Source organism: Verruconis gallopava (assembly GCF_000836295.1).
Source record: "Verruconis gallopava strain CBS 43764 unplaced genomic scaffold supercont1.23, whole genome shotgun sequence".
Classification (NCBI taxonomy): Eukaryota; Fungi; Ascomycota; class Dothideomycetes; order Venturiales; family Sympoventuriaceae; genus Verruconis; species Verruconis gallopava.
The window spans coordinates 84,616-101,571 of record NW_015622159.1 but is presented as its reverse complement, the minus strand read 5'-3'; the positions used below and the strand labels follow the sequence as shown (position 1 = coordinate 101,571).

The following is a 16,956-nucleotide window of genomic DNA, read 5'->3' as shown; positions in this document are numbered from 1 at the left end:
TGACGGCTTTCATGGCGATTCATTCGCATCGGGCAAGCTCTTCTCCGTGTTGCTACTCTCAATTTGCTTCGCTGAGTAATATGGCAGAATTCCCGTGGCCCTGATCAGCTGATATGAAAAAAAATGCTGCAACGACGTGCGAAATGCAATTTAGGATTATGTAGCATCAGCTTTATTGATCACAACGGGGCATAGAGCAATCAATGAAAGCAGCGTCTAGACCCAATTAGGTATGTGCACCCCATTCCCTAGACCCTTTTACTCCGGATATACGCTTTAGCTTCACTCTACTGATAACGAGTCGGAACTTAGTCAAAAATTTGTACCGAAAAAAAAAATCAGTTCCTATATATTTCTGTTGACTATTAGCTAGTTCATTTCGACTGGAAATGTCAAAAAAAAGAGCGAATACATACGACAGCACCGTATTCCCATGTGGTCACCCACCATAGTACTAATGGGCCGATCTGAGGCTTGTCTAGGGGTGAGCGGACGGGGACCCGAATTTTCGCTCAGTCTATGATCGTATGTGATTGGATAAAGTGTTTCTTTGATATCTTATAGTCTTTGCTATTGAGCCAAAGTGACTTTCTCGCAGGGTCTCACCTACCATTTGTCTCTGCCTACATTGTTCTCTTCCCATCTAAGCTCGGCTTCAGAAGCATTTGTATCGTTCAACCGAGAACGTAACAAAGGTCAGGTATCCTTGCTGTTATTGGGTCAGGGACAGTGGCGTTCTCCACAGCTCGGCTCTCGGCATGTAATGCATCTTATTGACTTGCATGCCCCAAGATATCATTCCTCTATTTGAATATCAATTTTCGCAATGCCAGAAAAGTGGGAAGAAATAGGAGCCAGGAAGCGTGCGGCTTTGCTCGCTTCTATTCCAAAGGAATGGATTATACCGGAGCATCTCATGCCTCCAGAGAACCAAGTGGACGTCACAATCTTTCCCAAAGAGTCTGGTTGGTTCACCGACCGGGAGCTTGAGATCACAGACTGTGATGCTACTCAACTGGTAAAGCATCTGGCAAGCGGTGAATGGAGCTCAGAAGAAGTGACAAAGGCGTTTTGCAAAAGAGCCAGTGCCGCTCATCAATTGGTAATTGATTGTAAATCCTCATGCCTGGTGCATTCAATTTTGACCATTGCAGACGAACTGTCTATCCGAAACTCTGTTTGAATCCGCTGTTGCCGCAGCTAAAGAATGCGATACATATCTCAAGCAACATAAAAAGCCAAAAGGCCCTCTGCATGGACTCCCAATCTCAATTAAGGACAATTTCAATGTTGAAGGCGTAGACACTACAGTGGGCTTCGCGAGCTGGGTAGGCGATCCAGCAAGTTACAATTCTACTCTTGTCGAGATCTTGAGGGAGCTGGGAGCAGTGCTCTACGTTAAAACAAATGTTCCGACAGCAATGATGATCGCGGAGAGTGTCAACAATGTTTTTGGCAGGACAGTAAATCCGCTCAACAGAAAGCTAACCTCCGGAGGCTCTTCCGGCGGCGAATCCGCGCTTATTGCCTTCAAGGGTAGTCCTCTCGGTGTTGGAACAGATATTGGTGGCTCCCTGCGCATTCCTGCTGCCTGCACGGGGATCTATACGTTGCGACCATCATTTGGTCGGTTTCCAACCCTTCGTGCGAGAAGTGGTCTTGCTGGGCAGGAAGCTGTTCAAAGCGTTAACGGACCTCTAGCACGAACTCTACAGGACATCGAGTTGTTCAGTCGAGCAGTTGTGGGTGCCGAGCCTTGGTATCATGACCCACGCTGCGTACCTCTACCTTGGCGCAACGTAGAACCGAAATCGAAACTGAGGCTTGGTGTAATGTCTCATGATGGCATAGTAAGACCGACACCGCCTGTAGCATTGGCGCTTGAGAATACTGTAGCGAAACTCAGAGCTGCCGGCCATGATGTTATAGATTGGGCTCCTGAAGGCCATAAGGAGATTCTCGATATACTTGCCAAATTCTTCGTAGCAGATGGAGGAACTAGTTTGCGGAAGATCCTTGCGCCAGTCAACGAACCATTTCGTCCCGAGATGAAGATGTATGAAACTGCGAAGGACGAAGGCGTATACGCATTATGGCAAGTCCATCTTGCACGTGTCGAGCAGCAAAAGAGGTACCTGGACAGGTGGAATGCTGCTGGAATTGACGCCATCATCTGTCAGTAACTGGAAAGACCTTTTACAGGATCGTTTAGTTCTAATCACGTTTGCAGGTCCAACTACGCCGTACGCATCCGTTGAACATGGCGACTTCAAATATGTTGGCTACACGGGCGTTTTTAACATCCTGGATTACTCTGCTGTCTCATTCCCGACCGGTTTCACAGCATCAATTGACCAGGAACCACATCCACCTGAAGCGTCACTAACAGAGCTCTGTCAAGATGTGCAACAGAGATGTGCGCTCTGCCCCTGTCTAAAATCTATGACCAATAGCTGACGAATATTTAGACAATCCTGAAGCAGTACGTGGAATGCCCGTAAGCTTGCAACTTGTAGCAAGGAGACTCGAGGAAGAAAAGGTTCTAGCAATGACTGCAACAATTCTCGAAGCTTTGGGACAAAACTGAAAACGTAGCAGATATTCAGATTCACAAAACAGTATCAAAGTCTCTTTCATTTGACTAATATCGCTGAATGCTCTATGGGGTATAATGCGGCAAATGAATAATCGTTCCAAGGTCATAACCTCATGCTTGTCGTGCTCTTAAATCACCCCACATTTGATCCACTACTTGAAAAACCGCTGTTACCGCCCTCGAAGTCTCCTCGTCCAGCTTGTTTGCACCAAAACGTTGCTGCATCTTGTCTGGATGCCATCGCACACGTTCAACTTTCAGGACGCCCATGAGATCCTCCTCTTTGGGCACTGCCTTCTGGAAGAAATCCTCCACTTCTGTTTTCTCAACATGTTTCCATTTCCCACTCTCCACTGGCCAGGGGATGATGCCTCGTGAACTTTTATCAGCTAACGAGCCTTCTTCTTTACTCTTTATTTCAAGTATATTCTTGAAGCTTTCCCAGCCAGTAACATAGCGCTGCCATGCATCCTGCCACCGCTTCTGAGCCTTTCTTTCTTCGCCTCTACGAAGACTAGCGTCTATTTCTTTCTCAAATGCACGTCGTTCTTTCCGTGCTTGTTCAGCTCTCTCCTCATTCTCCCAGAACCGGTCTTCCTCAGCCTTTCTCCGCTTACGTGCCTCCTCTCGCTTAGCACGCTCTTCAAGTACATGTTGATGAGTTTTCTCCCACATTCTCTCTCTTACGTACTCAGCGTACTCCTCGTCAGTCATCTGCTCAAGCTTGCCCTCTGGGCCCTGCTTTGTGTTTGGATAGATATGGATGGGCTGGCCGTAGACTCCTTCCCAAAATGCTGCACCTTCATCATCGGCCATAGCGTCAAATAGCGATTCTCGAAATGCCTCTTCAGGATCGATGTAATTGCTGGAACTCGCGTTGTTCGTAAATGTGTCGTCGTAGGCCGATTGATCATCGCTTAACGGCTCATGCAATTTCCTTTCCTTTGTTTTATGTCTACGAGATCTACGTGACTCTTTATCCTCCTCATGTCGTCGTTGCTTTGTCCCGCGACGTAGGTCATCTTCATCTCCATTTTGTCGCGATCTTTTCGCTTTCGATTTAAACTTGAACTTCGTACTGCGGGTTTGGTTGTGCAGTCCAGCTGATATATTATCCGTGCTCATTCTAGCTGAGAAAATAAGCAAAGATGATTGAAAAAGAGTGAAGGTCGTACTATAGGGTAATCCATGATGAGAAAAAGTAACTATTCACATATTCCGAAGTGGTTCACTAGTAATTGCTAGGAAGTTGCGCCACACTGAAGTCAGTGGCTGTGCAATGCTAGGAAACCTCGACTTTGGACTTTCACAGAAGACGTCCTAACTTCGCGCACAAACCAGGCAATGTCGTTAAAGATCGGCTTTGGTGCGTCAAACAAGAACAAGAAGCCATTGCAAAGCTCGAAGGCTTTATTTGGCGACGATGAGGAAGATGAACCAACACAGCAAGACAACACAGAGCAAGTTGGCGGACTTCCTCTTGACCAGCTTCAGCCATCCAAGAGATTGGATGACGCGGAGCTTCCTGGTAAACCTTCACTGAAAGCGAAATCAAAGCCAGGGCTACATACCTTGCAATACGGCGACTTGTCTGCTCAAAGGTCGAGTTTAAAAACGGTAGAATCTGCGCTTCAGGTCGACGCTGCCATCTATGATTATGATGCTGCTTTCGACGCCATCCACGCTAAAGACGCTGAACGTAAAGCCCAACGAAGGAAAGAGGCCGAAGAACGTCAATCGAGGTACATCGAAAACTTCATGGCCGCAGCTGAAACGCGTAAACAAGATTTAGCCCGTGCAAGGGACAAGCAACTCCAACGTGAACGCGAAGCTGAAGGGGACATGTACGCTGACAAGGAGAAGTTTGTAACAGAGGCATATAAGAAGCAACAGGAGCAACTTCGTAAAGCAGAGGAAGACGAGAAGAAGAAACAGGAAGAGGAAGAGAAAAAGAGGAAGGCTTTGGGTATGCAGGGGTTTTATAAGGCTGTGATGGATGAACAAGAGAGGCGGTATCAAGAAGCGATGCAAGCTGCGGAGGAAGTTACCAAGTCAGGCAAGAAAATCGAGGTTCCATTGGAGGAGGAAAAGACGGATGCACAGATTGCAGAGGAGCTTAAAGCGCAGGGAAAAAATGTGCTGCTCAATGACGAAGGCCAGATTGTCGACAAACGTGAGACGCTGTCTGCAGGTCTCAACTTCGTTGCCAAACCAAAGCCTGCGGGCACAGTCAAGACTCAGAATAGAGCACCCGTACAGCCGGCATGGCAGAACAAAGGCATTGGAAATCAAAAAGCCATGCGAGAGCGGCAGACGAGGATGATAGAAGAGCAACTAGCAGCAGCGGCAAAACGAGCAGCCGATGAAGAAGCGGAAGAGAGAAGAAGACTTGAGCACGCAAGTAAGAGTCGCAAAACGGCGGCCGAGGTGGGAAGTGCCAAAGAGAGGTACTTGGCAAGGAAGAAAGCGGCGGAAGAGGCGAAGAAGCAGCAGAATGATGCCAGCTGATTCGAGGTGCGACTCCGTTCACTACTGATACTCACTTCGCCCGGTTCAGATGCTATCCTGCATGCACCCCTTGGTCACGCCCAAGGCCACCAGCTCCAGTGAGAATGACTTGTCTGGTGGATTGTAAAATGCCAGCAGTGAGACACCGGCACTGAAGGTACGTCAGAACTTTTCACAGTCAGTCTGCATTTTTTGCGGGCATGTTAGGGATGGCGCTGTGTCCATTACAACATGATGCAACCGTATCAAAGACTGCCCAAGAGAAAACCAATTTGATCCTACGACGTTTACGTTATTGCCTTCTTGTCGTCTTTGGCTCTGCTGCATTTCTGGCTTTGCTGTGGCGATTGGATATTAACCAATGTCGACATTTGTACTACGCATTGAACCTCTAAACTGCTTAGTCAGGATTCTAGGGCTAACGTAATCAACCACCTAGTGGACCACACCACCTAGTGGACCACCGATCTCGCCTCCATCTCGTCTTCATCTTCAACAGCCAATGGCCACCGACGCACGCCAGGAATCGCTCTATCGAGCTGGCAGACTTGAGCTTGCTATTAAGGCCTATCGGCGAGGCGAATTCGAATCACCCTCGGCCGCCGCAAAGGCCTTCGACGTCGCTCGAAACACCCTCCTTCGCCGCCTCCGAAGCGTGCCTCCGCAACGCGGTTCCGACGCGATCAGCCGCGTTCTTAGCGGTAATGAGGAGGCTAGCCTAGTTGAATGGATTCTCTCAATGGATCGACGCGGTATGCCACCGCGTCAGGCTGTTATCCGGTAGATGGCAATGCTTTTGCTGAAGGAGCATGCAGCGGAGGCGGCACTCGGCAAGAACTGGGTATACAGGTTTATTAGCCGCCACCGCTCGATCAAGGCGGCGTATAATCAGAAGTATGACTACCAAAGAAGCGAATGCAAGAGCCCTGAGCTTCTTAAGGCCTGGTTTAAGAGTGTGGAGACAACGATAGCGGAGTACGGCATTAACAAGAACAATATATATAAACTTTGATGAAACCGGCTTCTAGATAGGCGTTATCAGTACTGCAAAGGTCGTCACCGGTGCCGATAGAGCTGGAAGGCCTAGGAGCACTCAGCCTGGGAACCGAGAGTGGGTAACAATCATTAAAACAATCGGAATACACGGTTCTGCAGCGCCACCGCTCGTTATCCTCAAGGTAGTAATGCACCAGAGGGCCTGGTACAAGAACGGCGCGCTCCTGCTCGATTGGATTGTCGCTGTTAGCGAGAACGGGTGGATAAATAATGTAATCGGCCTGCACTGGCTAGAGCACGTATTTGATAAGCATACTTGGTCTCGCACTCACGGCCGCTATCGCCTATTTATTCTTAATAGCTATGGCAGCCATATCTCGCCTGAATTCGACCGGTACTGCCTTGATAATAGCATTGTCGTCCTCTGTATGCCGGCGCATTCATCGCACCTGTTGCAGCCGCTCGATGTCGCCTGTTTCTCAGTGCTTAAGAGCGCCTATGGTAGGCTTATAGAGCAGAAGATGGGCCTCAGTGTTAACTACATTGATAAGCTCGACTTCCTACAGATATATCAGGTGGCGAGGGCGGAGGCGATCACCTCTAGGACTGCTAGTAGCGGCTTCGCTGCTACTGGGCTTATTCCCTTTAACCCAGATCGCGTACTTAGCCAGCTTTAATCACAGTTCCGAACACCAACTCCTCCGCTTCCACCAGTAGTTAACCTGGTAGTAGTGGCGGAGACACCGCATAATATACTACAGCTACAGGCTCAAACCGAGCTACTTAAAAGCTATCTTAAATATCACTCTCAGAGCCCGCTATCGCTATCTAATCGAGCGCTAGCGCAGTTAGTTAAAGGCTACGAGATGGCTATGTATAGTGTTGTTCTTCTAGCGAGCGAGAACAAGAGGCTCGCTGCCGAGAATGCTAGACAACAGCGGAAGCGAGCTCAGAAAAGGTCTTATCTAGCTAAAGGAGGCATATTTACAGCGGCAGAGGCGCTTGAATTGGCTAATCATCAGCAAAAGGAGTTAGCGGAGGCGGTTCAAGCTGAGGCATCTGAGCAGCGGAAACGAGCGCCACCGAGGTGCAGCTGGTGCTGCTCGCTCGAACACAAGATAATAAAGTGCCCTGACTATCAGGCTCATCAACTAGCTGTAAATAAGAACAATTAATTGACGCGGTAGCTTGCTGTTGAAGGCGAAGACGAGATGGAGGCGAGATCGGTGGTCCACTAGGTGGTGTGGTCCACTAGGTGGTTGATTACGTTAACTGATGGAAGATGAGAAACCCCAAGCCGGCACTTAGAAGGCACTTTGGAGAGGGTCCAACGTCTTTTGGCTCGTTTAAGAACGATATGTCGGGCCAATATTTTGCTCCTGCGGTTAGATAGAAAACACGTGATTCGCAAGAAAACAGAGACCAGACTCTGTGACGTAGCCCTTGTGACACTTGTGGTGGAATCTGCTCAATCATGATTCGATGGATGGGACGGAAGCAAAAAGCAAAACGTAACGCACATTACAATTTGAAAAGCCGTCGTAACTCCATGATCTCCTCACTGCTTCGAGCTTTTTATGACAAGTCGCCTGACTCACTCTCTGCCTGAGTGGTGGGCTGATGCAAGCGGAAGCGGGTCATTCCCCGAAAAGGTCTAGCGCAGCTTCCAGTCTCGAACCTTCCGATGCTCGCCGCCAGCGGTGTTCGTCTGTCGGCTTCATCATCCATCTGTGGCCCACCGCGGCCATCGAACCGGCAACCAACTGTCGTCAAAAAGTTCCAGCTCTTCATTAATAGCACTTCTTTTGTGCATTTGCTTTCCTTTTCTTATCTTTTGAGGCGGCTTTCCGCCAACCGCCTCACCATCATGGCTTTTGTCCAAGGGCCTGCGCTCCAGGTAAATAACCTCACGCCGCATTTTCAGCTCGCTAGGAGCACTAACGATGGGACAGAATGTCGCATCTGTAGCAGTCGATGTTTGGCCTTCGATTTCGGCTGCCTTTCAGACGCCGTGGCGAAGTGCACCAAAAGAATCTCCTACGCGTTCCAATTTCCGCAAGACTGTGAACATTTCTAATCGGATAGATGGCACCATGCGGAACGTAGGCATGCAAGGCAGAGCATATGCGACGGCTGCTACTGGATCGCAACCACTCGTGTCGTTACCAGACTGCCTGTCCGTTGTCTCTCGGTCACACCTCACACCGCAGTTTGCGCCTGAGGCCTTGCGAAGTGCGCCCTCAGTTTTTGGCATCTTTGGGGCACTAAACAGCGGGAGTCTCTCTCGATGCAGCCCGATCGCACGGCGTCTTCCTCCTTTCCAAATGCGAAGTCACTACTCGACGACGACAAAATTCGGCCCTCTGACTCTTCATTCTATGCCCCGTACAGCGCAGCTCGACGGCATTCAACGACGAAATATCGTGTCGTCCAACTCGTCCTATAATCTGCTTGCCCATATGGAGGCGACGGCAAACAACAATCCTGGTAGCGCTTCATCACAAAATGCGTTCTATTCAGCACTACTTCGCGCCGGTCGACCAGATCTAGTCGTTCAACGATATGAAACAGGTCGCTTCGCAAGCAATCCTGCCTGTGAAACACTGTACATACGTGCACTTGAAAGACTGGGACAAGGCCAAGAAGCGCAGAACACAAGCGCGAATAGCCAAATTCAAAACAATACAAGCATCGACAATGATCAGCTCAATGCTGTGACGCAAGCTGTCGCTGCTCGAGTTCGTGGTGGAAATGTTGCCATGGCCAAGTCCGGTTCTGGTGCAAAGGACAGTCCACTCTATGTTGTGGTTGATGAGTCTATGGGAAGTGCCTTGTTCCGCTGGATCAAGCTAATTCTGTGGTTTGGCTTCGCTTCCTGGGTTGTTTATATCATTACAACCATGATTTTCGAAGCTGGCGGCATGCTAAGACGAGTCGGCGGGCAAACACATTCGGAAGCCAAACCCGAGCTGCAGAAGACGAGGTTCAGCGATGTTCATGGCTGCGACGAGGCAAAAGAAGAACTGCAAGAGCTGGTCGAATTCTTGAAGGCACCAGAGAAATTTTCTTCTCTGGGTGGCAAATTACCAAAAGGTGTCTTGCTTACTGGTCCGCCTGGTACAGGAAAGACTTTGCTCGCCCGTGCAGTAGCTGGTGAGGCTGGTGTGCCGTTTTTCTACATGTCCGGGTCCGAGTTTGATGAAGTCTACGTTGGTGTTGGAGCGAAACGTGTTCGTGAGCTCTTCCAGGCCGCTCGTGCTAAGGCACCTGCCATTGTCTTCATTGATGAATTGGATGCGATTGGCGGCAAGCGCAATGAGCGTGATCATGCATATGCCAAACAGACTCTGAATCAGCTTCTTACAGATCTCGACGGTTTCGACCAGTCTGCTGGAGTTGTTTTCCTTGCTGCCACTAACTTTCCGGAACTTCTCGACAAGGCACTTACTCGACCTGGACGATTTGATAGACAAGTTGCGGTACCCTTACCGGACGTTCGTGGACGCGCCGCAATCTTGAAGCACCACATGCGAAACATGCAGATCGGTACTGACGTCGACTCGTCCGTTCTTGCACGTGGCACGCCAGGCTTCTCTGGTGCTGAGCTAGAAAACATTGTCAATCAAGCTGCTGTACATGCAAGCAAACGCAAAGCACAGAAGGTCCATATGGTTGATTTCGAGTGGGCTAAGGACAAGATTTTAATGGGTGCCGAGAGGCGCTCGGCCGTTATCCAAGAGAAAGACAAGATCATGACAGCCTACCACGAAGGTGGTCATGCTCTTGTAGCAATGTACAACAAGCACGCCGATCCTCTCTACAAGGCTACGATTATGCCCCGCGGGCACGCACTCGGTATCACGTTTCAACTTCCTGAACTTGACAAGGTCTCTCAGACTAAACGTGAATATCTTGCCAAGATCGATGTCTGCATGGGCGGTAAAGTAGCCGAGGAAATGCTATACGGAGAAGATGCAGTCACAAGCGGCGCGAGCAGCGATATTCAGCAGGCCACAAGTCTTGCCTACTCTATGGTCACGAGGTTTGGCATGTCAGATCGCCTTGGCAATGTCGATCTCGCATCAGACTATGCTCGTCTCCCCACCGAAACAAAGCAGATCATTTGGGAGGAAGTTCGTCGCATAATTGAAGAGTCTAAGAAGCGCGCAGAAGCACTGCTGAAGTCTCGAAGAAAGGAACTCGATCTGGTGGCGCACGCTCTTGTTGAGTATGAAACTTTGAGCAAGGAGGAGATGGAGAAGGTCGCAAGGGGGGAGAAGTTGGACAAAATGAAAGCAAGTGAAGGTGTTCCAATCAAGCTGCCTGAGTTAAGCAAGGGAAAGGGTATGCAGCCTGGTTCGACTCCGTCCCCGTTCCCGACTCCTCCAGATGAACCCAGTGGAACTCCACCTGTTGGAGGCTTGGGCGCCCCAGCTCCTGTTTCTAACGGGTCAAGTGAACCACCTAGGCCGTTTCCAGCCAGTGGCCACTAGCTCCCGCAAACAGGAAGCATCTCTCCTCTCGTTGATATCATGGAATGGCGCATTTCTCCTTCAATGGAACGGAAGGTTCTGAATTAGCACTTTGTCAAGCGAAGGAATTGTCTATCATGATATATCATTTTCATGGCTTTCTTTTGTAAAATTTAGGGCTGAGCAGTGTAAGCGAGAATGTAAAGCAACCGTTGTTCATTGTTTAAAAAAAATTACTATGGTTTTTCTCACGCCAAAAACATGCCTTGCCCTTGGTGAAACGTACAGAGTCGTAAAGACGGCTATGAGCAGACATGATAAATGACGTAGATCATATGAAGAGTCAACCTAAGCAATGCTGACTACATGAATCACAAGATTTGCGCATGGGTGGAGAACCGGAGAAGTGCACGACTCCGAAAAGCTGAATTGGCGGTCCTCCTATTGGCCAGCGAGATCGGAGCCGAGCTTCTGCCTCTTGCTCTCCTCTCTCGAAAAACTCTATGGAGAGAGCTCATTTCAACGTCCCTGTTACTTCGAAACAACGATCGAAAAGGGCAGAAAGGGTGTGAGTCAACATGAGCGGATAAGGATATCGCAATCGAAATTCAATTGGCATCACAATTACACGATATACGGAAGCATGGCATATCTCACTCGGCTCACAGGTCTCGTGAGACCAGCGGCGGCAGCGCGAAGTAATTGCTTGTATGATGTTGACGACCATATATCGAAAAGGTTGTGAGCGCAATGCTGATTTGCGTATTGTAGGAGAGCAAGCTTCAGCACCACTAGCCAACGTCGAAATGCGAGCGTCAAGGATGAAGCAGTCTTAAACAAGGTCAGCAGAAACATTACGCAGCCAAAGAGTCAAGGCGCATCGCAAGCCATGTTGTATGCCACTGGCTTGAAAGAGGAGGATATGAATAAGGCGCAGGTTGGCATTAGCAGCGTTTGGTACTCTGGCAATCCATGCAACATGCATTTGATGGACCTGAACAACATGGTCAAGGAAGGCGTAGCTAAGGCTGGTACGTGGCATGTTATACTTCAAAGTAGCTATGGGGTCTGACTTCACACAGGACTCATCCCGATGCAGTTCAATACTGTGGGCGTCTCAGATGCTATCTCGATGGGCACAAAGGGAATGCGTTATTCGCTCCAGTCGCGTGATCTGATTGCAGATAGCATTGAGACCGTCATGGGTGGGCAGTGGTATGATGCAAACATTTCCATTCCTGGATGTGACAAGAACATGCCGGGCGTAGTCATGGCCATGGGACGTGTGAATCGCCCGTCGATTATGGTGTATGGAGGTACTATACAGCCTGGCTGCGCGAAGACCCTCGGTAACCAGACGATCGACATCGTCTCAGCTTTCCAGTCTTATGGTCAATTCATCACAGGCGAGATCACTGAAGAGCAGAGATTCGACATCAATAGACATGCATGTCCTGGTGCTGGTGCATGTGGTGGCATGTATACCGCGAACACCATGGCAACAGCAATTGAGACCATCGGTCTCACGTTGCCTGGCTCATCTTCTAACCCTGCTGAGTCAAAGGCAAAACAAATCGAATGTCTTGCTGCAGGTGAAGCGATCAAAAACCTGCTCAAGGAAGACATTCGGCCGAAGGATATCATCACGCGGAAAGCGCTCGAAAATGCAATGGTTGTAACCATGGTTCTTGGAGGGTCAACAAATGCTGTGCTTCATCTGATCGCCATTGCGGATAGCGTTGGTATCCCTCTAACCATTGACGACTTCCAGGCCGTCAGCGACCGCACACCTTTCCTTGCCGACCTCAAACCATCTGGCAAATATGTCATGGCCGACGTCTTCGCTATGGGTGGAACTCCTTCCTTACTTAAGTTCTTAATCAAGGAGGGTGTCATTGACGGTTCTACTATGACCGTAACTGGCAAGACCATGAAAGAGAACGTGCAGAATGTACCAGATTTTCCTTCGGATCAGAAAATCATTCGTCCGTTTTCCGACCCCATCAAACCCACTGGTCACATCCAGATCCTTCGTGGGTCGCTGGCTCCTGGCGGATCCGTCGGCAAGATCACTGGAAAGGAGGGTACCCGGTTCAAAGGCAAGGCCAAGGTCTACGATGCTGAGGACCTATTCATTGAAGCTCTCGAGCGCGGTGAAATTAAAAAGGGAGAGAAAACTGTAGTCGTTATCCGCTATGAAGGGCCAAAGGGTGGACCAGGCATGCCAGAAATGCTAAAGCCATCATCGGCTATCATGGGTGCTGGTTTAGGACACGATTGTGCTCTCATCACTGACGGTCGCTTCTCTGGCGGCAGCCACGGCTTTTTGATTGGCCATATTGTCCCAGAAGCACAAGAAGGAGGCCCAATTGCGCTCGTTAAGGATGGTGACGAGATCGAAATAGATGCCGAGATCAGGGAGCTCAACCTTTTGATTAGCGACGCCGAAATGGAGAAGAGAAGGAAGGAATTCAAGGCACCACCACTCAAGTATTCAAAGGGAACCCTGTACAAGTATGCGCGAAATGTGGTGGATGCCAGCAGAGGGTGTATTACTGATGCACCTGAGCCTTAAGTGATTCTCGGAGCTGGGCAGCTTCATTGCGGAGTTAATGGGGAACGTTTAATTCTTGAACTAAATCATGTGGTAAAAAACGTTAGGTCAGAAAGTAGTTGATGCTGTTAAGCAATATGTTCAATTGTGAGCGGCCGACACAACCTTCACAGTGTCCAGCTCTTCAGCTCCTCCATTGTCCAGTCCCACAACCTTTTGGAAGCAGCCTTGTCTTCTAAAACTTTCGTCTTCCTGCCCGGAACACCAACAGGATAGTAATACTCACCATTTGTCAGCTTTTCCTTCTCCACAGTTGCGGCCCACAACGAATTATACGCGCCCTGCGCCGGGGTGAGGATTTCACCACTCTGTGTTATGTATGCAGAAAGCTTGATCACAGTTTTCTGGAGTGTGGACTGTGATTCGATCAGATGCGTGCGAACGACGCCAGGATGAACGGAGACCGAAGTGATGCCTGAATAATGCTCCGCAAGCTGCTGCGCGAAATATACATTGGCGAGCTTGGATTCACAATACAGAATTTGCGTGCCGCCCAGGACGGTACGGGACTTGCCGTCGGTCTTAAGCGCTCCGTAATCAATCCCGCGGGCCATCAACGCAGCTGACGAGCTCACCACCACTATGCGTGTATCCCTCGTTTTGGCGTTCTGCTCCAGAGTCGGGAGGAGGAGCTTTGTGAGGAGGGCGTGTCCGATGTGATTCGTGCCCATCTGAATTTCATACCCATCCGCTGTCTGCGCCGGGGGGACGGCCATGATGCCAGCGCTCAAGATCAGCACGTCAAGGCTGTTTGACTTGGAAAGAAAATCCTGTGCGGCCTTCTTCACGGACGCGAGGGAGGCAAGATCGCATGTGATAACAGTGACGGGCGTGTCTGGGGACCTCTTCTTCAACTCGGCTAATGTTTGCTCAGCCTTCGCCGTCGAGCGCGCCGTGAAGTAAAGATGGCTCGGCCCGTGTTGTGCAAGAGCAAGAACAGTTTCCTTTCCGATACCTTGATTCCCTGTGAACGGTGTCAGCTCATCGGTATGTGTGCTGCCCGTAGAGCAGACTTATCATACCTCCCGTCACCAGGATGATCTTGCCTGATAGATCGGGTATGTTTTTCTCCGGGTCGAAGCTTTTGATCGCGGGCATGACGAATTGCGGCTCTGGGGCGTCCGGTACGCTGATTGCGATCAAAGATACAAGACGGGGAGAAGGTGGATTAAATAGTCATGTCACCCATAACATCGCCCATCACGCGCGGTTCAATATGAATCCGTTTGATCGTTGGGCCGCCCAATTAGGTGAAACTTCTGGTGTTTGCCTGGTGGTAAGAAAACTCCGTTTTTGATCGAGGATAGTCTGTATCTGGTACATGCGGCGTACTGAAATTTCGCCTCATATGGATGTCACCATTCGTCTACTCCACGACCTGGCAGCAATTGCACAGGCGTATTCTTTCCATTTGCAAATCTGAGCTTTTCTTACTCCGATCTCAGACCCGATTTGTCTGCAGTTTTACCCTTTCAGAACTAATAATCACTTAAACCAACTTTCTCTGACAGTTCTGCGACTTCTTCAGTCCGGCTAGATCGTCACGAATCTTACCTTCGAGTCCTAACCAGTGGGCTCGTTGGTGCTATCGCCGAGTTAAATCAGACGATAAATTTCCGCCGGAATCTGTCCGCTGATTTCTATCTCTCCGGTCGTGTTTGGCACGTGACTGTACTCATGTCATTCAGCCTGTGCAAATTCAAGTGGAGTAACCATCATTCACCACGAACTGATTTCACTTTCCACAAGTTGCGATCGTAATCGACTTGCAGAATGCAGTTGCTTGAACAAAAGTACAAAAATCCAGTGAATAGAGTGTCATTTACCATCAGCAGCACAGGTCTGTTTTTTTAACCAAAAAAAAAAAACAAGTTGCACACATCGCAGCCGCTGTATAGTCGTGCAATGCAATAGTTATCACAAATTGCCAATCGCCACTTGCGCAACAGGAGGTTATTTGTGGTGGGATATATTAATGACATCGAGGAAATACGTCTATTTAGCTTCTTAATTTTCTTCCCACGAACTCTTCCAACAGGCTGTAATGTATCGCCATCCTCAGCCAAAGGGCACATCACCGTTCAAAGGAATTGTCAGCAACGATTGATCGGGCTTGGAGGAATGATACGGCATGCAGGGAACTACATGTGCAAGGGCAATCCGATCATGTGTTTTTGCTTGTCTGCATCGAAAAGATGACATTCACGACGGTCAAGCTATCAAGGGCTCTGCTCATTTCTCGCGAAGCCGAGCACACACTTTGAAATCGAGTCACTCCTTAATCTTGGACATCGTAGCTTGAAGGCAATGTACACGCGTCTAGTCGCAACCTCCGAAATTAATAACCTGAGCTTCTGATCATGTCAGATGATTGAAGTGCGATCATTGGGTTAGTAGGCGCCGCAATAGAACATGGGAGGGAAGGTGCATATACAAGGGTAACAGGATGCAGCAGAAGTTTGCATTTGATGCGACTATATACCGATTTGCCAGCTAAAAGTCCATGTAGAGAACAAGAGGCGGGCCACCCTTGATCAAGGGTTTGACCGTTGCCTTGAGCTCTCCATGTGCTGGGCAGTCGTTGTCGTAATATTTCATGTCGTCCAGGCTTGCGAACACGGTCCGGGCCGCCAATGTGTACCCTTGACTCCGTTCGTCCTCGTGGAGCTTGTATGCTTTCATCTGAAGGATGTAGGGTTTGCCATCCTGTTGGAGGGCGGTTAGCAAGCCAGGCGTAGTGGCATGAGACTAGCCAGCTTGCAGCGTACCTTTTGATTGTTCGCTTCGAGCTTCGCATAGGCGGCAAGAGCCTGGTCGAGGTCTGCAGCGTCGGGAATCTTGAAAAGAGTCAATCGCTGGATCTGCGGCATAGTGGTCGGCAGGTCTCGGTTCGAACACTAAGTGGGTGAATTCAAAGAACGACAGAGCAGCCAGCAACGATTGAACTCGACGGACGACTCAGCAGCAGATGATGGGCAGTAAGCTCATTTTCGTGCCCCAAATGCTCAGCCGACGACGATGGGGCGAAGTCGGACCCGAGCATGTCGTGCGGGGATGACCCCAACAGCATGCCGCAAGAAGAGCATGGACAGCTGTGCGCCTTATTGGGTGATTATATTAGCAGAAGACTTGTGGTAAGGCTGACAGGTTCAAGTAAGGCACCACCAGTTCGGTCGCCGTGGTTGTCAGCTGTGAATGGACAGGTCTCTCGGAAGGTTGCGTGCCACTGGGACGACCAAAAGACGATCGTAGTTGACGTCCAGCGTATCTTGATCTCGAGAGCCGTAGCGTTTACCCCAGTCTCTTGGACGCTCCCGCCGTGCAGTAGCCATCAATCAGTACCTTTGCTGGTTCGCTTCACCGCTATCTACTCGCCGCTGAGCCCTGACACGGCAGCACCAGCTGGTGGCTGTGGGTTTTGGCTGTATTCCAGGAAAAGCATGGTTTTTTTCGCCGTTGCGCCCTTAAAAACGGTTCCGGTACTCCCTGCTCGCATCAGTAGTCCACCACGCTGCCAGCTATCTTTTACGTGCTGCCATTACGCGCATCATGTGGGTAGCCCTTCGCCTTCCAAAGGTTTTCTCTCAAGTTCGGGGACGATGAACTTCCCGATTCGTAAAGACAGCTGCAGCTAAAGGATGCCCGCTTCATGCGAGTTTGCTGGCGAGAACCTCGTGCTGATGCTCGATGCAAAGAACTGAAACAACCAGGCTTTGATTTCCGGTGAGAAGCTGCAGTCCTACATTCGAGCCGATTCACTCTGTCGAATA

At 49.6% G+C, this 16,956-nt stretch overlaps 7 protein-coding genes and 1 non-coding gene across 9 annotated transcripts; 4 read left to right on the top strand and 4 right to left on the bottom strand.

The window, feature by feature from the left end:
• Positions 1-409: 409 nt before the first annotated feature.
• PV09_06526 lies at positions 410-527 on the bottom strand. Its single transcript, XR_001622106.1, has one exon. It is a non-coding gene; the product is annotated as a 5S ribosomal RNA (ribosomal RNA).
• A 121-nt stretch (positions 528-648) lies between these two features.
• On the top strand, positions 649-2,698 carry PV09_06525 (uncharacterized protein). Its single transcript, XM_016360177.1, has 4 exons — positions 649-1,102; positions 1,155-2,175; positions 2,231-2,416; positions 2,469-2,698. The coding sequence occupies exons 1-4, from the start codon at positions 827-829 to the stop codon at positions 2,585-2,587; spliced, it is 1,602 nt and encodes a 533-aa protein (XP_016211889.1). The 5' UTR covers positions 649-826; the 3' UTR covers positions 2,588-2,698.
• On the bottom strand, positions 2,627-3,787 carry PV09_06524 (uncharacterized protein). The gene has a single exon (XM_016360176.1). It carries the CDS (start codon positions 3,719-3,721, stop codon positions 2,708-2,710), a length of 1,014 nt encoding a protein of 337 aa, XP_016211888.1. The 5' UTR covers positions 3,722-3,787; the 3' UTR covers positions 2,627-2,707.
• Positions 3,788-3,940: 153 nt separating this feature from the next.
• On the top strand, positions 3,941-5,104 carry PV09_06523 (uncharacterized protein; the record flags this gene model as incomplete). Its single annotated transcript, XM_016360175.1, has 1 exon — positions 3,941-5,104. The coding sequence occupies one exon, from the start codon at positions 3,941-3,943 to the stop codon at positions 5,102-5,104; it is 1,164 nt and encodes a 387-aa protein (XP_016211887.1).
• Positions 5,105-7,654: 2,550 nt separating this feature from the next.
• PV09_06522 (uncharacterized protein) lies at positions 7,655-10,834 on the top strand. Its single transcript, XM_016360174.1, has 2 exons — positions 7,655-7,997; positions 8,053-10,834. The coding sequence occupies exons 1-2, from the start codon at positions 7,785-7,787 to the stop codon at positions 10,591-10,593; spliced, it is 2,754 nt and encodes a 917-aa protein (XP_016211886.1). The 5' UTR covers positions 7,655-7,784; the 3' UTR covers positions 10,594-10,834.
• A 250-nt stretch (positions 10,835-11,084) lies between these two features.
• PV09_06521 (dihydroxy-acid dehydratase) lies at positions 11,085-13,322 on the top strand. Its single transcript, XM_016360173.1, has 3 exons — positions 11,085-11,280; positions 11,344-11,603; positions 11,655-13,322. Exons 1-3 carry the CDS (start codon positions 11,216-11,218, stop codon positions 13,145-13,147), a joined length of 1,818 nt encoding a protein of 605 aa, XP_016211885.1. The 5' UTR covers positions 11,085-11,215; the 3' UTR covers positions 13,148-13,322.
• Positions 13,162-14,706, bottom strand: PV09_06520. 2 transcript variants are annotated; one of them, XM_016360172.1, is made up of 3 exons: positions 14,209-14,706; positions 13,491-14,150; positions 13,162-13,201 (listed from the first exon to the last, which is right to left on the bottom strand). In XM_016360172.1, the coding sequence occupies exons 1-3, from the start codon at positions 14,282-14,284 to the stop codon at positions 13,182-13,184; spliced, it is 756 nt and encodes a 251-aa protein (XP_016211884.1). In that variant the 5' UTR covers positions 14,285-14,706; the 3' UTR covers positions 13,162-13,181. The 2 variants fall into 2 exon arrangements, with proteins under 2 accessions (XP_016211884.1, XP_016211883.1); XM_016360171.1 differs by having other exon boundaries at positions 13,162-14,150.
• A 432-nt stretch (positions 14,707-15,138) lies between these two features.
• On the bottom strand, positions 15,139-16,943 carry PV09_06519 (uncharacterized protein). The gene is made up of 2 exons (XM_016360170.1): positions 15,955-16,943; positions 15,139-15,892 (listed from the first exon to the last, which is right to left on the bottom strand). Exons 1-2 carry the CDS (start codon positions 16,054-16,056, stop codon positions 15,680-15,682), a joined length of 315 nt encoding a protein of 104 aa, XP_016211882.1. The 5' UTR covers positions 16,057-16,943; the 3' UTR covers positions 15,139-15,679.
• Positions 16,944-16,956: the final 13 nt, after the last annotated feature.

Bases quoted from the DNA above. Each gene is read 5' to 3' on its own strand.
- PV09_06519 (XM_016360170.1), bottom strand. From the start codon at position 16,056: ATGCCGCAGATCCAGCGATTGACTCTTTTCAAGATTCCCGACGCTGCA. The intron at 15,893-15,954 runs GTACGCTGCAAG...GCCCTCCAACAG, and splicing joins TCGAAGCGAACAATCAAAAG to GATGGCAAACCCTACATCCT.
- PV09_06524 (XM_016360176.1), bottom strand. From the start codon at position 3,721: ATGAGCACGGATAATATATCAGCTGGACTGCACAACCAAACCCGCAGT.
- PV09_06521 (XM_016360173.1), top strand. From the start codon at position 11,216: ATGGCATATCTCACTCGGCTCACAGGTCTCGTGAGACCAGCGGCGGCA. The intron at 11,281-11,343 runs GTATGATGTTGA...TGCGTATTGTAG, and splicing joins GCAGCGCGAAGTAATTGCTT to GAGAGCAAGCTTCAGCACCA. The intron at 11,604-11,654 runs GTACGTGGCATG...GACTTCACACAG, and splicing joins GGAAGGCGTAGCTAAGGCTG to GACTCATCCCGATGCAGTTC.
- PV09_06525 (XM_016360177.1), top strand. From the start codon at position 827: ATGCCAGAAAAGTGGGAAGAAATAGGAGCCAGGAAGCGTGCGGCTTTG. The intron at 1,103-1,154 runs GTAATTGATTGT...TGACCATTGCAG, and splicing joins CCAGTGCCGCTCATCAATTG to ACGAACTGTCTATCCGAAAC. The intron at 2,417-2,468 runs GTGCGCTCTGCC...ACGAATATTTAG, and splicing joins TCAAGATGTGCAACAGAGAT to ACAATCCTGAAGCAGTACGT.
- PV09_06522 (XM_016360174.1), top strand. From the start codon at position 7,785: ATGCTCGCCGCCAGCGGTGTTCGTCTGTCGGCTTCATCATCCATCTGT. The intron at 7,998-8,052 runs GTAAATAACCTC...ACGATGGGACAG, and splicing joins TCCAAGGGCCTGCGCTCCAG to AATGTCGCATCTGTAGCAGT.
- PV09_06520 (XM_016360171.1), bottom strand. From the start codon at position 14,284: ATGCCCGCGATCAAAAGCTTCGACCCGGAGAAAAACATACCCGATCTA. The intron at 14,151-14,208 runs GTATGATAAGTC...CACCGTTCACAG, and splicing joins GATCATCCTGGTGACGGGAG to GGAATCAAGGTATCGGAAAG.